General features: G+C 55.1%; 1 protein-coding gene across 11 annotated transcripts in view; it reads right to left on the reverse strand.

Annotated features, from left to right (window-relative positions):
- The window catches only part of PEMT (phosphatidylethanolamine N-methyltransferase), a 74,935-nt gene that overhangs the window by 15,121 nt on the left and 37,480 nt on the right, over nucleotides 1-22,334 (reverse strand). For 10 of the 11 annotated variants that reach the window (XM_045985605.1, XM_045985603.1, XM_045985596.1 and 7 more), the window contains one exon: nucleotides 2,063-2,178. In XM_045985605.1, the coding sequence (XP_045841561.1) occupies nucleotides 2,063-2,178 (116 nt within the window). Of the gene's footprint in view, nucleotides 1-2,062; nucleotides 2,179-3,020; nucleotides 3,208-22,334 lie in introns of those variants that run through there. The other variant, XM_045985606.1, reaches the window with a different exon arrangement.

A 22,334-nucleotide genomic window follows, 5' to 3' on the forward strand; every position in this document is an offset into this window, starting at 1 on the left:
GGCCGAGAGTCGCAGGGTCCAGAAACAAGCGCGGTGACACACAGATGAGTTTGCACAGTGACAAGACCAGGACGGGACCCAGGCCTGCTGCTCTGAGGCAGCCGCCACCCGGTTCTGCTATGCAAGTCCCACCCCGGGGCCCTGCTCAGAAAAGGGATGGAAGCACCTTCCAGAAGACAGGTGACGAGCGTCCCAGGCAGGGAGGGCGGGGACAAGGGCCCCCCAGTGCCAGCCAATGTAGGAGAGACGCCTCCTCCCAGGTAGCTGAGGACCCTGAGGCCACGGCGGGCCACGGCGGGCAGCCACAGGCACGGGCCGGGGTGGGCCAGCCCCCCTCCCCCAGAGTCCTGGGCAGCCACAGCCCCGCAGGAGAGTGCAGCAGGAGGGAAGGCCAGGTGTCCCGGAGTCCTGGCACCGCGAGCACCGTCCGAAGGAGGCCCAGGGGACAGAGGGACAGGGCCAAGAAGGAAGCCTCTTGTTTCCACATCTGGAGCACTTTCAGACGGCGCTGGCGCCTCTGAGCCACCCTGTGACCTCTGTCCCCGGGGTCAGGGGTCAGTCGGGCTCCCAGTGCAGGCTGGATCCTCTCTGCACTGAGCTCAAGTGCTCACTGATTGCCTCTGAGCAAGGCGTGGCATTTGGCCCTGGCCATCGACTGGCTCACAGGACAGGCACAGGCCTGACGCTCACTGTCAAGTGGTCTTACACTGTGCCAACGAGTGGCCTCGGGGCTCTGCGGGAGCTGGGCTGGAGCGGGGCTCACCTGGGGCTCTGGCAGGTGCCACGGACGCCAAGGGCTAACGCACAAGGAGAGGCCAGACCCGACCAGAGGTGAGGCAAGAGAACAGGGCAGGGCCCTGCCAGAGGCCGGGGAAGAGGCGACCCAGAGCCCGCTGACACGGCTGGGCTGTCGCTGTAAGGTGACAACGAGCAGGAAGCCCCAAAGGCCAAGAAGCAACTGTCCATGGGGAAGGCTGGCCTTGGCGGGGCCCCTCCTGGCCACACTCCCTCTCCTTCCCCCGGAAGGCCAAGCCCGCCATGGCAGGAAGGCAGCAGGGGTGTCCAGCAAAGGTGTCCCGGACACAGAGAGGGAAGGCCGGGGCCCTGGCTCCCTCGGGGTGGGAGTGGGAAGGGCCCAGTCAACACGCACCCCCTCGTCCTTGGCGTCTACTGAGGCCGCGCCCTGCACACCCCCCCCCTCACCCCAGGGCCCACAGGGGAGCCTGGGGACCAGCTGCCCCTCGGCTCCCCGGTGGCCACTGCCAGGTGGGGGCCCCCAGAGCTCATCTGTCACGACAAGTCAGGGACGGGCGTTCTCCTGTGTTTTGTCTCCATTTCTTCAAAGCACCGCATGGGCCACGGTTCAGTCCAGGAGCTAGTGTCCACCCACCACGGTTCTCACAGAACCGAGGAGGGAAACCCAAGGCTCAGGGACAGCCAGGCCGAGCCAGGCCACCTCTCGCGGAGCTCTCACCGCCCTCCTGCAGCCCACAGCCCGCAGGGCGCCGCACCTCCCGTCTCAGCACGAGCGCTTGCCACCGGCCGGGGACGGCGCTTCATCGTCTAGAAGGAACTCGCCTGCTCTGTCCTCTTTCTTGGGTGGCAGGAAGGTAATACACCAAGTCCAGAGATTTTGAAAGGAGCAGCTCGCTGGCACAGCCCGTGCCTGGATGAGGCCCCGTCCCCGAGTGTCACCTGCCTCTGTCCCAGCTCTTCCCGGAGGGGACTCCCACAGCGGCTCTCTCCACACACTGGAGACTGGGGATGTGAGCCTGGGGGCCCCCTGGCCTTCCACCCCACTCCTCCACGCCCGGATCCCAGGCACATGCTACTGTCCCCTTCCCGGGGCCACGAGGACTCCTCTGCCCACGGGAGTCTGACGGCCCAGCGAGGGAAGGGTGACTCGCGCCGGCAGGACGGCTTGGAGAGATTCCCCGGGTGCACACCCAGTGCTCCCCGCATCTCGGCGGACAGCCTCCTACCGCCAGCAGCGGCCGGCCCTTCGCACGCCGCGGACGCCGACGATGACACAGACTTTGGCCGGGCACCTGGGGGAGCTTACCAGTGCGAGCGCAGGACGTTCAGGAGCAAAATGGCAGCGCCCAGGGAGTAGCAGGCCAGGTAGGGGGATCGGAAGGCCCTGCTCAGCTGGCGGGTTTTCTGTTCCCATCTCGCAACCTGAACAGCACGGAAGAGAGAAGGAGGCAACATAAGACGTTCGCTGCGGAGAATCCGGAGCCCACGTGGACGTGGGCAGGTCCCCGTGCCAAGCAGGGAGAGTCACACGGAGCAGGTGCCTGTGGAACTCGGGCCAGCCCCGCAGGGCTTTCCTCTCGTCCTGCCCGGTGGACCCCGCGGTCCTTCCAGAACACACACGCACGGAGCAGCGGAAGGAGAGCCGAACCCAGAAGGGACACCCGGGTCGGACCAGGGCTCGGACTGGCCTCTGGGCCCTGCTGCAAAGCCAGCGTCCCGCCCGACACTGCTCCCAACGGCCACGCCAGGCCGCGAGGGGACAGGCAGGAGCTGCCAAGGGGAGACGCAGTCCCGGGGCCAACATGCCACCTGCAGGATGCTCTCGCCGCCGGGGGGCGGGGGAGGCCAAGAAGGGGCAACCCACACCCTCACCCCTGCTACCCCAGCGCCCCGCCAGGCACAGATCTCCAAGTTTTTAATTTTAGCCACGGAACCCTTATTTCGGGTTTTCGCACTCATCACATCTAGACTCACGACCTCACACAGAGCACGGTGAACAGCCGGCTCTGCATGTCTCCACCAGCCCAGCTTCCTCGGGTGCACGAGCCGCCATGCTGGGCCTCCCCTGCACCTGTGGGCGGAGAGTGCAGAGGGGGGCTTGCCCTGCACCTGTGGGCGGGGGTCAGGGGCTGGGGGGGGTGGGCGCTTCCCCACACCTGCAGGTTGGGGGGGGACGCACAGAGGCAAATCCACAGTCAGGGACGCTGGGCGGTGCGCAGGGCAGGCAAGGTGGTTGCTCCGTGGTTATGTGGCAGGTCACCCACCTGGGCCCTGAACCGGAACATACGTGTACGTGTGTCATATGATGGAGGGTCTCGAGGGCCCCCGCTGGCCCACGATGGTCCCGGAATGACTGCAGGACGACGAGGTCCGGGAGCTCCTGGGGCCAGTATCTCCACTACGGCCTCAGCCGCTCTTCTTCTGCGGCCCAGCGCCCCTCCCCGCCTCGCACCGGCCTTTCCCCGCACTGGGTCCCGGAGAGTGACTGGCAGTTCCAGGCACACCTGTGGTTTGGCCCAAGGCCATCGACTGACTCCATCCTGGAGGAGGCGGCTCCCGGGGCCTATCCTCAGAGCCAGAGTGGTGGGGGGGCGGGGTGGGTGATGCTGGAGTTTATGGGAAGTTTACTCCTGGGGCTTCCCCTCAATTGCAGATCAGCTGTTGACCGCCCCCCCACCCCCATTCTCCCGGAAGGTAAACAAGCCCTTTGTCTGGCTCCAGGCAGGCGGCCCCTGCTGACCCCACGGGAAGCTCAGGCTTCACTTGGGAAGCGGGAAGCAAGGGCTGAGCATTCCGAAGGCTGCACCCGGGGCCGCAGGTGGCCTGGCGGGAGGAAGGCAGGGCCGAGCACACGGTGCGCTCCTTGTGGGCAACTCGAGGTTTTCAAAAAAACATTCCAGGATAAAATTCAAAGTGTTTTTTCGCTGTGCAGCCATCACCAGGGTCTAATCCCAGAACGCTTCCGCCACCCCTCACCGGAACCTCGTACCTGTTAGCTGTCACTCTGCCTCCCCTTCTCCAGCCCCCAGCAACCTCTCGTCTACTCTCCGTGTCTGTGGGTTTCCCTCTTCCAAAAGGGGGTATGAACAGAACCCTGGGGCCTTCTGCAGCTGGCTTTCACTCAGCGTAACGTCCCTGAGGTTCGCATGCGACTTTATGACGGAACGACATCCCGTCGTGTGCGGAGACCTCATTCTGTTTACCCGTGTGGCAGGTGATGGACATTCGGGTCATTTCTGTCCTTTGACTACTAGGGACGCGGCTGCTGTGAACGCCCGCATCTAAGTTCGTGTGGACACGGGTTTTCGCTTCTCCTGGGGGTATACCCAGCAGTGGAATTAGGGGTCACAGGGTAAATCTATTTTTAACTTATTGATGAACTTCCAGACCATTCTCCACAGTGGCTGCGCCGTTTTCCATGCCAGCCAGGAGTGTAAGGGTTCCGATTTCTCCCCATGCTCACCAACACCTGGTATTTTCCACTTACAAACAACAACAACGACGACAACAAAAGCTGTAGCCACTCTGGTGGGTGAGAAGTGGCCGCCGCCTCATTTGGGATCCCCACACACTAATGGATGACATGAAACATCTTTTCACGCACCTACTGGCCATTCGAATGTTTTCTTTGGAGAAGAGTCTGTTTGAGTCCTTTGCCGTTCTTTCTATTGGGTTGGTTCTCTTTGTTAATGAGTCGTAAGTGTTCTTTATATATTCTGGATACTAGATCTTTATCAGACTCGCAAATAGCTCCTCCCATTCTGTCCATAGTCTTCACTCTCTTTCTAATCTCCTTTCATGTACAAAAGCTTTTTATGTTGTTTGCTTGTAGGATTCAACCCAACCCAACCACTGTGGCTGGGGGGCTCAGGAAGTTGGTAAACCAGCAGGCCTGCCCTCCGGGAGCTCATGGAGTAGATTTGCCATCTGTATGCCTGGCCCTAAATCTGGAGGGTGTCTGGGGTGGTCAGACGTTAAGACAGATGGTGTGGCCTGCACAGGGTTCCTCCCGAAGGTGGCGGGAAGACACCCTCCGAAGCAGCCAACCAAGGGGTACAGACGAAGGGGTGAAGAGAAGTGTTTTCAGAGAGACTGGTGGGGTCACACAGCCAGAAAGAAGAGCAGCAGAACGACCTTTGGGCTCCCGATCCAGTGCTCCCACCACCCAGGGAAGGCCCCTCTCGCCACCCTTCCAATGAGCTACTTGTTTTTCAAACAAGCTTTCTTTCGCACACCTTGTTCCTTGTGAGTGATTTTAAGATACAGCTAGAAAGACTATTGATTTCTTTTTCCCCTCCCAGCTGACGGGATAACGCTTTCTAAAGGACAGTGAAATCAGTTACAATTGACGTAAGGCGTCACCTACTTCCACCCGAGGGGCTGGGGACTGTCCCCGCAGGCCTGGTCTGGGAAGCGTAGAGGGGAACCACTGGGCCTACTAGATGCTGGCCCCAGACCTGCCGGTACCGTCCACGCTCAAGGCCAGTTTCTCTCTCTCTCTCGCTGTTTATCCAGCTGTGAAAGGAGGCTGACATGGGAGCAGTAACGTTCGATGCTGAGGCCGGCGCTGGCTCTCAGAAACCCGCCCCCACCGTCCGGAATGCAGAGACAAAAATGTGCCCCGTTGTGCAAAGGGACAATTGTCATCAACGATAAGCTGGGCAGAAGGAGCCAGATATGAGTGCCTTCTGCCTCCTTCCATGGACGTGGCGCTCTAGCCAGGGCAGAACCCGCAGAGTGTGCGGGGAACGGGAGGGGAGCCGCAGGGAAGGGGACCACGGGAGGACGTTGTGGGGAAGGAAACGCTCCGTGCCTCCATGGGAGGGGTGTCGCACAGGCTCACACCTTGGTCAGGACTCAAACTGTGCCCCTGAAACGTGTGCCTTGTAGCGTACGTATACCACACCTCAGTGAAGCTGATGTTTAAGTCCAATCCTTGCTGCACCTGAGCTCTGGGAAGGGAAACGCTGCCAATGTCACGTCCCCCGGCAGACCCTTCCACACGCGACACCCCGGAGTCCTGAGTCCGTCCTCCAAAGGAGCGGCTTTCACCTGCTTCGTGGGGCTGACTGATGGTCCAGGGAGCCGCACCGGACCAGAGGCCACCATCCTCCACTTCCGTAGCCACAGCACACTCCTGGGTGTCCAGGAAAGGGACCCACGCCCCAGCCCTTTGGGGACCACTCTGCCACCCTGACGTCCCAGCTGGGCCCCCACATCCCTGGCCTTCATCTGGGCAACGGTGCGTGATAAACGTACTTTCTGAGAAATCTAATAACCCGAGCCGGGCCGTGTGGGAAAGAGGAAACAAGGAATCCTATGAATAACAACTATCTATCTGACTTTCGGTCAGCCTGTATTAGATTGGGCTGTTATTTCAAGGCGATCAATAAATCAGCAGCCACTGGCCTCGCTGAGTCCAAGGTTAATTTTCCTCCCGGCCTGGCAGCCCCGCCTTCCCTTCCTCAGGCGCCCAGCTGCACACTTCATCCAATTAAGGGGCCGGAAGCGGCGGCGCGGCTCCCCTGCAGGGGGCTGGACGCCCGGGCCGGGCTGTGGGGTGACGCAGGTCACTGTCCCGCGGGCCGCACGGGCACAGGCGTGGGAGGCGGAATGACCCAACGCTCCACGGTCACGGCTCCTGGCTTTCCTTGTCTTGCAGATTCCCAGGGTCCCCGAGATGCCGAGGGCACTCCCAACCCCCCCCACCGCCCACCTCGTGCCCCACTTCCCTCTCCCCGAGGCCGCCGGGTGGATCCGAACTTCACACCAACAACAAACCCGTGTCGGCAGAAGCTGTCCCACATGTGGCACTTGTTGTTTACCTAAGACCCACAATGAACCAGGGCTCCCGTCCGTTTGCCGCACTTGGCAACCCTGCCTCTCCCGCAGCAGACACCTGGCTCAGCTCTGTGAGGGGGGACCTCTTCTTCCCTGACGTTTGATTCATTCTCTTTTCTTTCTTGCTTGCTTTGCAAATCTCTCCCACAGGCTGTGTGCGGGGACAGAAGAGACAGGCTGTCGGCTAGTGGAGTGGTAGGGACGACAACGCGCCGGCCCTACGGCCTTGTCTGGGGGGACGAGAATGTCTCTCCCTTGGGTCCCTGGCGCCTGGAGCAGGCTCTGGTTCTTCCTTCCTTCTGGATCCCACTGGATCATGTTGCTGGGGCCGGGTCTGACCACGTCTGGCCCCAGAGGTAAGCACCCACAGCTCCCGAAAGGTATACGCTTCCTTCTGGCACCTTCCACAGCTCTGTTCCTGGTATGCCTTGGGACTGCATCCCTCCGCCCAGACAGAGGTCATCACCGGGAGCCCCAACAGTGCCTCGATCAAACTCACGGCACTTGAAAAGCGTTTGAGCCAACAATCCAACACTGAAAGTCTTCACATTAAAACCCTGGCTGCCAGTATGAGGGGGAAAGTCTGCATAACAAGGCCACGGAGGGCCTGCCGCCCTGCGTGGCAACCCACGGCGACAGAGTCCACCTCCTGGCAGACGGGGCAACGGTGGGGGTCGCCAACGCAGCAGGCTGCATGCGTGTGAGCCGCGGGCTCCTGACAGCCGGCAGGGTGTGAGTGAGCAGAGTTGAACAAGGGGCACGCCTGCCCACGCGGCCTCCAGCAGGAACCACACAGTAACTGCAGAGTCCGGGCCGCCGGCGTGTGAGCCCCTCACACTGCGGGTCCCTGAGCTTGGCAGCCCCACTGGTTGCGAGAGGAGCCTCACTGGCGTCCACAGGAAGGCGAAATGCGCCTTCGGCAAGTCCCCAAAGCAGGGAGTCACAGCATCCCACAGCAGCCTGTCCCTGCCACTCAGACCCACGGCCTGCTGTGTTTCAGGCCCAGGCACCAGAGGCGCGAGTGTGACTCTGGATCGGGAACGCCTGTGTGGAAACCACCAAGGTCATTGCCAGGCTCAGCAGGCCCGAGTTGAATCCTGACCCCCAGTCTTTGCAGACTATGTGCCCTTGAGCCACTTCCTCTGACTGAAACACGAGTAACAGCGAGCACAGAGAGCTGCGAGATTATATGAGACCTATGTGATGCGCTCGGCCCGGGGCCAGAGAAGAGTAAGGGTGTCCTTGGGAGACTCAGGGATGCTGGCAAGCTGGGGGCACCTGTTAGAACCAGGGAGAGCCGGGAGCTCTGACATCCCAGAACCAGGGAGAGCCGAGCATCCTGTGGCTGTCTGAGCAGCTCACTGGGAACGCGGTGAGCATGGGTGACAGCAGCTGAGAAGATGGGAGGGATGTGGCTGTGGCCACAAGTGATAGTGATATCTGGGATGCCTTTTCAGATAGACCAGGGGAAGTCTTCAGCCCTGGAAAGCTATGAGAAATACCCTTCCACTCAATCTACCCACCTATCCACACATCCAACCACCTACACACCCAACCAACCATCGTCCACACACCCACTCATCCAGCCACTCAGCATTCACCCATCATCCATCATCCACCATCCATCCACCATCCACCATCCTCCCTCCATCCATCCATCCATTCACCAATTCACCCAACCATCTCCCTATTCATCCAACATTTCCTGGGGGATCTACTACACACCAGATACTGCGTCAGACAGTAGAATGTTTTGGAAAGAAAATGGGGAGAAAACCACACAAAATCATTCACAACAATAGTGCTTGTTTTCGCGTACAATGTGTAAGTCAATAGCAATAATTAAGGCCAAGGATGCCTCAGTCACTAAAAGCACCAGTCCCAGGCCCTCCCTCGGGGCATCCACAAGACAAAAGCAAGGGCCATGGTTGGAGACTATCAGAGTCCATGCAGCGGCCTCCAGAGCCATCTCTCCAACTCGATCTCTCCAACCTTTTCAGGGCACACACTCCTCTTTGCCTCTCAAATTTCCCATGTGTCCTCAGAAAAAGGGTCACCGAGGGTGGATTTTTGAAATAACCCATCTGCAGTGAGACAGAGGCTTCGTCACACTCACTGAATGACTGTTGCCCGTCTACCCTGAGGGCCAGCAGGACGGTAGGCTGGTGAAGTGCGTTAGGTTCTGGTTCAAGGTCAAGCTAGATGCAGACGGAGAAAGTTTGCTGTGGACCAGCATCCCTGGGAGAGGACACACAGACCTTGTGTCACAGCAGGCACCAGGCCCACTCACCGGGCAGTCCCTCTCCGCCCCGGCAAGCCATCAGCGTTCACCCAGGCTCCTATTGTCATTCTCGGCAGGCTTCACTGGCGAAACCCGTCAGACCCTGACTGCAGCCATGGGCATCTCTGAGAGCCAGCGTCAGGCCCCGAGCACCTAGTCTAGGCCCGTCCACCAGGGGACCTGGGGCACACTGCAGGGCTCAGGGAACATCCCAGAGCTGAAGCAAATGGTGCAGCTAATGCCTTTACAACTTTTGCTGAGGAGCCAGAGTTTCCAAGAGCTTTTCCAAGGGGTTCCCAGCCCCAGCGTGAGAACCACCAGTACAGTCCCTCTTCTCCTTGCACTTAGATTACGTGGTCCACTTCCCCGCCCAGACCCATGTAGGGGCTTGTGCGACCTTTCCGCCTTCTTGCCTGTACCTCAAGCTCCTCTTGCCTGCAACTGGGCCCCACCAGCATCCTCCCCCCAATTCTGCCCACTACTCACCCCGCCCCACGTCCTAGATCATCCCAGCTACAACCAGAACCTTCTCACTCCTCCGAGCTCCCGTCACACACTCACTGACGGATTCTGGACCTGCCTTCACCCTTCACCTGGCGTCCCACCTCTCCCTGTACTTAGCACTGTACCCAGCGCAGACAGAGGATCTCGGAGAACACTGGGCCTCATGAGTGAATGCTCCAAGGAACACAGGAAAGCACAGAGGCCTCCAACTCAACACAACCATCAGGAGCTTCTCTGACCTTCTCTCCTCTGCTCCTGCCGCCCTACAGGGAGACTCAGTGGACCCTCCCCGTCCCCGGGCAGTTCCATCCCAAGGGCTTGGAGGGACCAGGAGGAGGAGGGAGCCACCGACTGCGGGTTGGGGAGCTCCATGAAGAGGGGAGAGGTCCAAAGGCCCCGGAGGAAGGCAAGGTGTACGTCTCTGTCAGCTAGCCAGGCTGCCCTCCCCCAGGGAGCCCCGGGCCACCGAGCCGGCGGTGCAGGCTGGCTCACACCTGCCCTTCCCGGACACCCAGCCCTGCCCTGTCCTTTGGGTGCACACGGCACTTGGAAGCCTTCCGTGATCTGCCCAGAGGGCTCTCTCAGTGCTCGGCACCCTGAGCCCGGGCCAGCCACCCTTCCACGACGTAGAACCAGGTGCCCAGGCCGTGCCCGATGGCTTCCACACTTCCCTGTCCCTTCGGTGCGGCCCAGAACCTCATTCTGTCATGACCTGCTCACCACACACTTCCTACCGGCTTATCCAGTGAATAAATCAACTTCAAGGTACATCTAAGATGTCCCCCTTGCAGTGAATTAACCTGTGGACTTGAGTGCCTGGGCGGGGCTCCCCAAGCCGTACTTTGGAAGCTGGGCCACAAAGACTCTTGTTAACCTGACATGAGCCACCCACCTCCAGGCAACCTGCAAAATTCCAGCCCAGCGTGAGCTCACGTCACACCCGAAGGGGCCGCTGTGCACAGAGAGTCTCCTGCCTGCGCTTGGCATTCCTGCTTCTTCGGCTGCCTGGAGCCCAACAACACCCCCTCCCATTTGCGATGGCCATAGCGCAGGAAGAGGGGACGGGGAGCCCGCCATGCTCTTGCTGTTTGCAGACGCAGGGCAGAGAAAGAGTCACAGGGAACGAGTCCCAGCAGACGTCAGGAGCAGAGGCTCTGGGTTCACACTGTGGCTTCAGGACCGCCGATGATATTCTTTAACCCAGACCCCCGCCGCAGCCCCCATCGGCAGGGCACAGGGGGAAAACACCGTGGTAGAGCCTGACCTGCAGAATGGCCCAGAGGGAAAGAAGGAAGATGGTAGTCTACCTGCGGCTATGGCGTGAGCTCCGGAATATGCCATCAGGTGGGGAAAAGGCAGGTGCAGGAGAACGTGTAAACAATGGGGTACGAACACTTGCTTATGTTTTCAAAAACAAAAGAAACAACAGAAGGAGAGACCAAAAACTAGTACCTATAGGTGAGGAGTGGAGCAGCAGGAGCGAAGGGATGCTAGACATTTAAGAATGTCTTTTGTTTGATAAATTGACTATGAGACCATTTAATGTTTTACAAAAGCATTTAAAAAATCACTAAAAATCCAAAACCAAACAAAGGAACTTAACTATATATGAAACTGTTTTCAAGTAATTTTAAACATAGTATTTTGACCAATCCTCCCTCACGCATAATACAGCCTAAGGACAAAAAACAAAACAAAAAAAAAAGACAAACCTAGAAAGAAATGCTAAACTGCATCCAGTAAGCATATCATTAGTAATAATACGGCATTGTTATTTTGACTCCGTATAAAGTACGTTTATGTATTTAGGAGCCACACTTCCCATATAAGAGAAGAGATACAGAAATAAAATCTTTAAAGTTAAGCAAAAACTGGAGTGCCTGGGTGGCTCAGTGGGCTCAGCATCCAACTCTTGATTTCAGTTCAGGTCATGATCTCAGGGTTACGAGATCGAGCCCCACGTCAGGGGCTTGGAGCTGGGCATGGAGCCTCCTTAAGGTTCTCTCTCTCCTTCTCCTCCTGCCCCACCCATCCTTCCCTCTTAAAAAAAAAATATAGTAAATATATAAATATAATAAAGTGAAGCAAAAACTTTCAGAATGGAAATATCAGTATGATATGATTATGATTTCTTTCTTTCTAAAAAATTCATTTGTCCTAGCCCGATCCACAAAAGAGGCCCCTCCGTTTGCAGTGAGCACCTCTACATCACAGATTGTGGTCTCTTCGTGTCACTTTCAACTGAAAGTCTCCAAGAGCTCCTTGGTTCAAAGTCCAGCTCCAGGTCTAGAATATGAAACATACAAGACGTTGAATCTGGGAACAGAAGCTGCCAAAGATGCATATGCAAACATCAGAGCACTGATGAAAACTTCAAGTGTCCCCAGCTGGCTAAAAGGGGGTGTTGAGCAACAAAAACAATGACAGCAAATTGAAGTAGGTCAAATATAGGCACATACACACAAATACATACATATGCACACACAAATCACCAATCTCTCTCTAGGTTGCTAGGATACTGACACAGTATTCTGAAAACTGGTTCTTAAATGGGGAAAAACGAAGCATTCATCCCGCCATTGTTCACTGAACTATATCTCAGAGTAACCACATCACTAATGAGGAAAAGTTTCTATTTACAGAAAACTCACAGCTAATAAATGCAAGAAGAGGGAAAGAATGAAAACATCACCATTCTACAACTCCTAAATGAGATAAGGATCTAGGCTATATGCATCAGTGACCAAAATTATCAGGGAACATGTGGGGAACTTGCCAATGGAGGGCCAGGCTGACCTCCAGAATTCACGAGCCAATTTCTGTCACTCAAAGTGGGGCTTCCTGACATTATGCAACAGGAAGCATGAGATTTGATAGCAGGGAACTGCCACTCAGGGCAAAGACTCAAATACTGGCAATTTCATGTGTTACAACTGAACATGCTCCAGATTCTATGAATATTCTCTGTATCTATCAGTTTACAGGAAATATAGCAGAACAGAGGAATATGTTAAAAAAGTATCACAAAGACATAATCATCCAAACCCAGAAAATTCCACTGAACAAATGACTCAGTTTCTTGAATAAATAAATGACATGGAGGGGCGCCTGGGTGGCTCAGTGGATTAAGCCGCTGCCTTCGGCTCAGGTCATGATCTCAGGGTCCTGGGATTGAGCCCCGCATCGGGCTCTCTGATCCGCAGGGAGCCTGCTTCTTCCTCTCTCTCTGCCTGCCTCTCTGCCTACTTATGATCTCTCTCTCTGTCAAATAAATAAATAAAATCTTTAAAAAAAAAATGTTAACTGAATAAATGACATGGAAAGAAGGCATGGGACATTACTCCGAATAAAAAGGACTTAAGAATGCAACCAAATGCAACGTCTCTCTTATTTGGATCCCGAGTCAAACACACCAATTGTAAATAGATACTTTTGAGACCATGAGGGACAAATGAATATGGACTGAGGGTTAAACATGGGCCATCCTTTCCACTTCCAGCCAAGATGGATAGAGTTTAGCCTCTCACCTCAAACAACCAAAAACAGACAAATATACAATAGTTTTCCAGACACCGGACATAAAGGAAGGGAAGGACATAGATTTAAACTTAACCACATCAATAATCGCACTAAATGTTAACGGCCTAAACATCACAATTAAAAGACAAATTGTTGGATTGGGTTTACAAAAAAAAAAAAAAAAAAAGCAAGATCTAACTGTATGCTGGCTACAAAGAAATACACTTTACTTATAAAGATACAGATAGGTTGAAAGTAAAAGGACAGTACAAGAGACAACAGGCTAACAGGAGTCAAAACAAAGCTGGAATGTTGTATTAGTTTCAAGTGTACAATACAGAGGTTCAGCAATTCTGTACATCACTCAGTGCCCATCACAATGTGTTAATTATACTGGAATTTTAAGAAATAAGTAAATAAATATTTTTTTAAAAAGGAAGCTGGCATGTTATATTAATATCAGACTAAGTAAGTTTCAGAGAACATAACAATCCTAAACATCCACACCCCCAGTATCAGAGCTCACATGAAGTAAAAACTCATAAAAGTGCAAGAAGAAAGAGAGAAACCTTCAATTACACTCAGGTATTTCAATACCTCTCTCTTAATGCTGATAGAACAAGTAAAGATAGAGATTTGAATGTTATCAACCAAATCAGCCTATTTTATAAAGTACTTCACCCAACCGCAGCAGAGAACAAAAACTAGGCACATAAAACAGACCACATTCTGGAAAATAAAACAAGTCACAAAAAGTTTAAGAGAATTCAAATTATACAAAGTATGTTCTATGACCACAAAGGAATTAATTATAAAGTAATGACAGAACGAGCTCCGAAAAAAACCACATGGGAAAAGTAAAAATCAGAAGGGAAATTAGAAAAACTTTAACTGAATGAAAAGGAAAACCCAACATACCAAAACGTGTGGGACACCGCTAAAGTCACACATGGGGCAAATTTGTAGCACTGAACACTTCTGTTAGAAAAGAGAAGAGGGCCGCCTGGGTGGCTCAGTCAATTAAGCGCCTGACTCTTGATTTCTGCTCAGGTTATGATCTCAGCGTTGTGAGATCGAGCCCCATGTTGGGCTCCCTGCTCAGAGCGGAGTCTGCTTGAGATTCTCTCCTTCTCCCTCTGCCCCTCCCCCTCTCTCTTTCTCTTGAAAATAAATAAATCTTTTCAAAAAATAGAAAGGTCTGAAATCACTGGTCTCAACAACTTTAAGAAACTAGATACAGGAGAGAAAAATGGAGCCCATGTCAGTAGAAGTTTGCAGTGGAAATCAAAGAACTCAAAATCAGAAAACACTAGAGACCAGTCGATGAAGCCAAGACCGGTTCCCTGAAAAGAAGAGTAAAATGTCCCTCCAGACTCACCACGGAAAGTAAATGCAACAGTGACAGAAATGGCATCACTACAGAGGATGCAGACGATGGTATAAGGGAACACGTGAACAGCTTTACACCGGTAAGTCTGCCAGCTTCGAAGAAAATGTGTATTTCCTTGAAAGACACAAATCGCCAATGCTCATTCAAGGGAAAATGTATATAACCTGACTAGCCCCATATCCATCTAAATATCTTAAATTATAGCTGGAAACTTCCACACGAAGAAAACTCCAGGTCTGGATGGCTTCCCTGGAGACCTCTACCATACATTTAAGGAAGAAATAATACCAATTATGTACAGCCTCTTCCCCAAAATTTAAAAGGAGAGAACCCTTCTCAATGCCTTCGATGCGGCCAGCCTTACCTGATACCAAAATCAAAGACATCGTGAGAAAACTAGGGACAAGTATCCCTTCTGAACAGAGATGCAAAAATTCCAGACAAAATGTTAGTAAATTTGCAAATGGGGTCTTGTGATAGACTGAAAGAATATAAACCGTGACCAAGTGGGGTTTATCCCAGGAATGAAAAGTTGATTTAACAGTTGAAACTCAATCAATGGGGGTCGCCTGGGTGGTGCAGTGGGTTAAAGCAGCTGCCTTTGGTTCAGGTCATGATCCTGGAGTCTGGGATCAAGCCCCACATTGGGCTCCTTGCTCAGCGGGGAGTCTGCTTCTCCCTCTCCCTCTAACCCTCGTCCCTGCTTGTGTGCTCTCTCTTTCAAATAAATTTTTAAAAATCATTAGAAGGAAGAAAACCAATCAATGGAATTCACCATATAAACAAAATACGTAAGAAAAACATGACGACCACCTTAACCGATACATCCAACATCCATTCCTGACAAAACCTCAGCGCACCAGCGAGGCCAGAACTTCCCCGTCCTGACAGAAAGCATCGATGACCAGCCACAGCCAACACCGCCCTGAAAGCCTTCCCCTCCCATCAAGTGCAAGACGGCGGTCTGCTTTAAAAGCTGGGCTGACGGTTCTAGCCTCTTCAATCAGATCAGGAAAGAACACTTCAAAATCAGAAAGAAAGGAGTAAAACAGCCTTTCCAGCGGACCCATGTCACCCATGTGGAAACGTGAGGGTCTACAAATCGCTGTAAGGGCGGCTGACTGAATGTGGGAAGGCGTGGCTGTGAGAATTTAGGGCATAAAGAAATGAAGAGAGATGCTGTGGCCACAGGTTCAGAGGCTCCGTACTATTACGAAGTCAAATCTCTCGGCTGGTCTACAGAGTCATGCTACTCACCCCGCGGATCAAAATAGCAACCACCCTCTTGTTGCAAACTGACAGCCTGATTCTAAATCCTATAGAAATACAGGGGCCAAGAATAGCCGAGTCAACTCTAAAAAAGGCTAAAGTTGGACCACTAACACGGTGAGATTTCCAGTTGTATTCTCAGGCAACAGTAACCAAGACAGCCCGGTGCAAACGGTAAGGACAGACAAATAGATCCCTGGAACAGAACGAGAGTCCAAAAATAAACCCACGCAGAGAAGACCAATTGATTTGTGACCAAGTGCGAAGGCAGGTTGGTGGAAAAAGGAAAAGTTTCCCAAGTAGCCCTGGAGATCACACTTGACAGTGAACTTCAACCCCTAACTCAGACCATATACAAAAGTGACCTCAAAAGGGATTATAAATCTAAACATAAAACGGAGAGCTATAATGTATTTACAGGGAAACACACTAGATAATCTTTATGACCCCGAGTTATGCAATCATTTCTTAGATACAACATGAAAAGTGTCATTCATTAAAGAAAAAAAGTTGCTGCAGGGAACCCCGAGGGTTGAGGCTCCCGGGGTGAGGGCCACCCCACCCTTCCCTGGAGCTCTGTGGGACCTTGGTACGGGTCTGGCCCAGTGAGTGGCTGCGGTTCCTGGAAGCCTCTCTCCCCACATGACTGTGGCCTCTAGGACAGTCTCCCCGCAGTGGGGCGAGCGCTCACAAAGAAGACTGACGCTTGCTTCGTCCCTCCTGCCGCTGTCTTCACAGAGCAGTCCTATGAGGGGTGTACAGACGGATACCTATTCCTGGGCTGGGGTGGGGGGCAGCGGCGGGGTGGGGGGGTGATGGCTCGGAGCCAACTTCCCTTCCTGCGGGCCTGTAACACCTGGGGGCCCTCTGCCCGGGTGAGGCTTGGCAGCTCAGCCCCCAGACCCGCCACACGGGGCAGGATCAGCTCCTTCTCGGAGCTGCTCTCATTTGCGGGGTTGACGGTCTCTCCGCACCTGAGGGGGAAGCATAAGGCCTGCACCCCCAAACCCATGGACAATCTACCCTTCATCGCGCTAAAACCAAGCCCTTACAGGCCAGGGAGCGGGTCCTCTGACTCCTCAGGGAGACCCACCTCTAAGGCTCTGCATAGCCGGGGATGCCCACAGAGAGACCTTGGGGCGGCTCGGGGCTGGACAGTGACAGTCCCTCTGGCTACCTTTCCTGGATCTGTCCCAGCTCCAAACCAAGGCCTCGGAGTGCCTGTTTACAATGATGGCCACATCCTGAACGTTGGGCTAATGCTGCCCCTGAAGAAGGAAAGAGCAACGACAAACCACTTCATTCCGTGATGGGCAGGGACTCCAAGAGGTGCTTCTCCAAGGAATGGCCCCAAAGCACCTGGAAAGATGCTCAACGTCCCTCATCATTATGGAAATCCAAACACCAAACAAATCCCAGCTCACCCACCAGGACGGCGACCATCAAGAGTCCGAAAACAACGAGCATCGGCGAGGATGTGGATGGACCCTTGTGTACCTTTGGCTGGAGTATAAACTGGCGCAGTTGCCATGGAAAACACCCGCGTGTTTCCCTTACAAATTAAAACCAGAATTCCCATATGATCCAGCAACTCCAGTTCTAGGGATACACCCAACGGAATTCTATTTTTTTTTAAAGATTTTATTTATTTATTTGACACACAGAGATGACAAGTAGGCAGAGAGGCAGGCAGAGAGAGGAGGAAGCAGGCTCCCTGCAGAGCAGAGAGCCCGATGTGGGGCTCGATCCCAGGACCCTGGGATCATGACCTGAGCCGAAGGCAGAGGCTTTAACCCACTGGGCCACCAAGGCGCCCCTCACCCAATGGAATTCTAAAGCAGGGTCTTGAAGAGCCATCTGGTCACCCACGTTCGCAATAACCTTGTTCCCGACAGCTAACACAGAGAAGCAACTGAATGTCCAGTGACCGACGCACGGGTGAGCAGAATGTGGTATGTCCATTCACCAGACCAGGCCTCATCCTCATGGAAGGAAATTCTGACCCATGCCACCACGTGGCTGAACATGCTCACGGACCTTCCGCTCCCTGACTAAGCCAGACACCTAAGGACAAATACCACATGATCCCACTTATCTCAGATTCCTGGAGTCGTCAAATGCAGAGACAGAGAGCAGAAGGGTGGCTGCCAAGGGCCGGGGGTAGGGGAATGGGGAAGTAGTGCTGAATGGGGACAGAGTTTCAGTATTACAGGACCCAGAGCTCTGTGGACGGATGGTGATGCTCGCAGCACAAACAACGTGAATGTGTTTAATACCACGAACTGTACACGTAGAAGTGGCTAAAATGGTAAACTTTGTGTTATGTGCATCTTTTTTTTTAATATTTTATTTATTTGACAGAGAGAAATCACAAGCAGGCAGAGAGGCAGGCAGAGAGAGAAGAGGAAGCAGGCTCCCTGCGGAGCAGAGAACCCGATGCGGGGCTCGATCCCAGGACCCTGAGATCATGACCTGAGCCGAAGGCAGAGGCTTAACCCACTGAGCCACCCGGGCGCCCCTGTGTTATGTGCATCTCAACGCTAGGAAAAAGAGAGGAAAGGGCACCTGGGCGGCTCAGTTGGTTAAGCGTCTGACTCTTGATTTCGGCTCAGGTCATGATCTCAGGGTCAAGAGATCGAGCCCCATATCAGGCTCTACTCTGGGCATGGAGCCTGCTTGACATTCTCTCTCCCTCTGCCCTCTGCCCCACCCCACCCCCAAAAAAGGCGAAAAAAAAGATAGGTAGAAAAAATATTTTTAAGAAAAGGGAAAGACAGAGGGAATCCCTGGGGCCCAGCTCTGCAGGGAGCCACGTGGCCGCCTGCCCAGTTCCCATGACGAGGCCCCCATCCTGTTCCTGGACCCCAGATCCTCTGTTTCCCCCTAGCCCTGCTGCTGACACCCCCAAGAGGGCAGACCCCATCCCAGCGGGTCCCCAGACCCCATGCCCACAGGGTGACCATGGCCAGACGCAGAAGTCACCTGGCCAGAGAGGGACACAGCCCACCCAACACAACTGCTCTCACCCACCCCCAGCCCCACGTGGGAGCCACAGGCCGCCCCAGGCGCCAGCAGCTGCAGAGCCCTGTCCCTGCACCGGCCGCAGCACCGTCACGGTGTGCAGAGCTCCTCACCCTCTGCCTCGCGGCCACCTCTCCAGTCCCTGATACTCGTCTTGGGGAAAGGGAGAAGTGGGAGGGAGGGAAGGAAAGCCTGGACCACTGCTGGCTCCAGGGCCCAGAGGCTCTGCCCCTGCGGGAGTGGGACCTCATCCTGGTGTCCGACCTGCCGCTGGAGGGGGTCCGGACAGAGAGCCAGCGAGCGTGCAGGTGTCCCCTACCTTCCGGAGGGGACAGCTTGGCTGTAGGGACCCAGAGGATGAGCCCATCCTGTCTCATCTGCTCTCCCTGTCCCCAATGGAGGATGGTAAAGGGATGCCACCTGTCCTTGCCTGGACAGGAAGCAGGGAGGACGCCCAGTTCCCCGCGAGACAGTCCCCGGAACTCCTGTCACATGGTATGTGGCTCCTCGTAAGAAGAGGGTCGCCGCGTGGCCTAGAGAGCCCCCCCAGGCCAGGGAAAGGCAGTACAACACAACTCAATAACACAGTCCTCTCTTAAGCAGACCAAATATCTATTTTTATTTTATTTTATTTTTTTTTAAAGATTTTTTATTTACTTATTTGACAGAGAGAGATCACAAGTAGGCAGAGAGGCAGGCAGAGAGAGAGGGAAGCAGGCTTGCTGCTGAGCAGAGAGCCCGATGCGGGACTCGATCCCAGGACCCTGAGATCATGACCTGAGCCGAAGGCAGCGGCTTTAACCACTGAGCCACCCAGGCGCCCTCAAATATCTATTTTTAAACTGTACTTAATACATACACTTAAAGGGGCAGGGAGAGGTCACTGCCGTGAGATTCATGTAAATATGCGGGCTTTCTGACCACGCTCGTTTACACGGAGCTTTATAGGATCTTTTTAAAACTTTCAATAAAATAAGGCCCACCTGTACGAAGCCACTGGAAAAACAGCCCAGGAGTGAGTGACTCTTCAGCTACTAACCAAATATAGCGCCAAGTCTAGTCTGCCTTCTTTGGTCAATATTTACGTGGACTTCAGCCTGACTCAGAAAGGAAATTCGGAAGTTTTTGGTTCGTGGCCAGAGTGGTTGTCTGGATACACAGGGTTTCAAGAAGCAGCTGGAGCCTTTCCCAGACCTCTTGGGGTGGGGGGAGGGGGAGGCCAGGTACGAGACACAATGTCACCGTCACTGTCCCCATCGCTGTAATATTAGCAGCTACCGTCAGCCAGCTGGTTTCTTTTTTCCTGAAATACTACTAGTTTACTTTAGAAGAGAGGTGTTTCTGAGATCCGACTTACAGAGAAAACACAAAATTCCCATCTGATAGAAATGTGCCCTTTCAAAGGCAGAGTTCTGAGTTTGGACCAACAAACCCAGTCAGGCAGCCACAGCCAAATGGGGACAGAGGACACTTGAGTCACCCTGGAAAGTTCCCGGAGGCCTTCGCAGCCAGGTTCCTCCCTGACCCCCACCCCAGCAACCCTTGACCTGTTTTCCGCCCCCTGTCCTACACGTGGCGTCCTGCTGTCCGTGGCGCCCACCGCCTTCAGAAAGAGCCTTTTCAGCCGGCCCCCGGTCGGGGGGGGGGTGTCCATGCACATCCGTGGAGGCTCCTCTCTGGGCTACCACAGAGCGAGTCCGTATGGGGGTGTGGACCACGGTTGGTTTATCTTCCCCTGACCCCAGCTGAGGGCCACTTGGAAGTCACAGGACTCTGCTACTGGAAATTAAGCGGCCACAGAGAGGTGTTTCCAGGGCTTGGCAGGCACGTGACTATGGTCACTGCTCCTGGGGTCTGCTGGCCTGGAGGTAAGTTCAGTGGTCAGAGCCCGTGGAATTGAGACCCCCAGGGCGCCCAGCCCGTGGGCAGTGCAGCACGAGCCCCAGGAGGGCGGGCAGGAGTAACGGACCAGACACAGGGTGACAGGAACACAGACACACAGACACTTGGGAGGGCGCTTCCCACACTCCACCACCCAGGGCCTAGGAGCAGGTACGGGGACAAGCCCGTAAACGTGGGGCCAGTAGCCAGGAGGCAGAACTGGGGCTCAAGAGAGCGAGGAGCCAAGGCCTGGGGGGCTGAGGGGACGGAGACCCCCTCGTAGAAACAAATCTGAGTCGACTTGAGAGCAACCAGCAGGGCCGCGGCAGCAGCAGGGTGCGGGCAGGCCTGCGTCCCCAGGGGCCTGGTCCTGGCTCCAGTGAGCAGGACACAGGTGGGCCCTGGCAGGAAGCCCCTCACTGGTCTGGAAAAGTCAGCCCTGATTTAAAACGCGGCACCCAGCACCCGTTTGCCAAAGGCTCCAGACGTCACGATGGACACGTCCACTTTCCAGTTGAGGACTCCGGTCCCCAGATGGGCAGTGACCTGCCCAAAAGCACACAGTGACAGGGCGAGGAGGGTGCCCGAGGCCACCGGATTGGTCTGCAACCACAGAAGGACGTCTCTGGAGCCCCTTGTCCAGAGAGGAATGGGCCGCCAGCCCCGGCTCTAAGACCACCCAAACAGGTGCCGGCCACGTGGGCACAGCCCCCAGGAAGCCCCCGCCCCACGCTGCCTTCAAGGAGAAGTTCAGGGCCAGAGAAGCCGTTAGTGAATATTGGAATGAGAGCGTCTGGCGCAGAAGGGAGCTGCTAATTTTCGTGTTCTTTAAGCCGCCCTGGGCCTGGCGAAGCGGTTTGCCTCACTGGGCTCCCTTGAAGTTAATCCAGAACAGGGCCCGGTCCCCGTGGACTGGCGTGACACAGCGCCCAGAGCCTGGCTGCTCCGGTGACCCCAGCGGAGGGTGCTCGCCAGGATCACCTCTCTGGGCCCCACCCCCCCCACCTCCAGTGACCCACCTTGGCTAATGCCGCCCGCCTCTCAGGCAAGGGCACCGTCTGGACCTTTCGCCAAGACACACGCCAATCCTGGCATTCCTGGGCACCCGTGGGCTTCTGAGGCTGGTCCGCGGCTGTCTGTCTGACCCTTGGCAGGCCCACGAGCGGGGACTGTGAGTGGGAACCAAGGCTGAGTGGAGCCCCGGCCCGTGGGCAGCCGCGTCTGGGGAAAGGGACAGGCCCTGAGGCCACCGGCACCACACTGTAGGGGAACCGGGGCGGGGGGGGGTCTGCCTCCATTCCTTGGAGATGCATCCCTGTCTGGAGCATCCTGAGGCCACAGGGGGTTTGGACACGCACTCCTGCTCCTCTCCAGCTGCCTTCCCTCCAAGGATGTCCTGGCCACCTCCGATCCAGTCCCTTAAACCCAGACAGCAGCGCACACAGCACTTGGGGGCCTGTTAGAAATGCAGACTGTCAGGGCGCCTGGGCGGCTCGGTCGGTTAAGTGTCTGCCTTCGGCCCGGGTCATGAACCTGGGGTCCTGGGATGGAGCCCTGCACCGGGCTCCCTGCTCAGCGAGGAGTCTGCTTCTCCCTCTGCCCCTCGCCCTGTTTGTGCTCACTCTGTCTTGCCCACTTTCTCTCAACTAAATAAATAAAATCGTATCCCCAGGCACTGCCAAGAAGGGCTACGCTGTTCCACGAGGGCCCTCACACGGCCGCTCGGTTACTGACTCAATCCTAAAACGTTTTCGCTGCCAGAAGCTCTCCCGTAGCCACCCCGGGCAGCTCCTGTTTCCTACAAGTGTCATTGACTCCACGGGGTGTGGCCACCCCGGGCAGCTCATGTCATTGACTCCACGGTCCACACCC

This window comes from Meles meles, chromosome 18 (genome assembly GCF_922984935.1).
Source record: "Meles meles chromosome 18, mMelMel3.1 paternal haplotype, whole genome shotgun sequence".
In the NCBI taxonomy this organism is placed as follows: Eukaryota; Metazoa; Chordata; class Mammalia; order Carnivora; family Mustelidae; genus Meles; species Meles meles.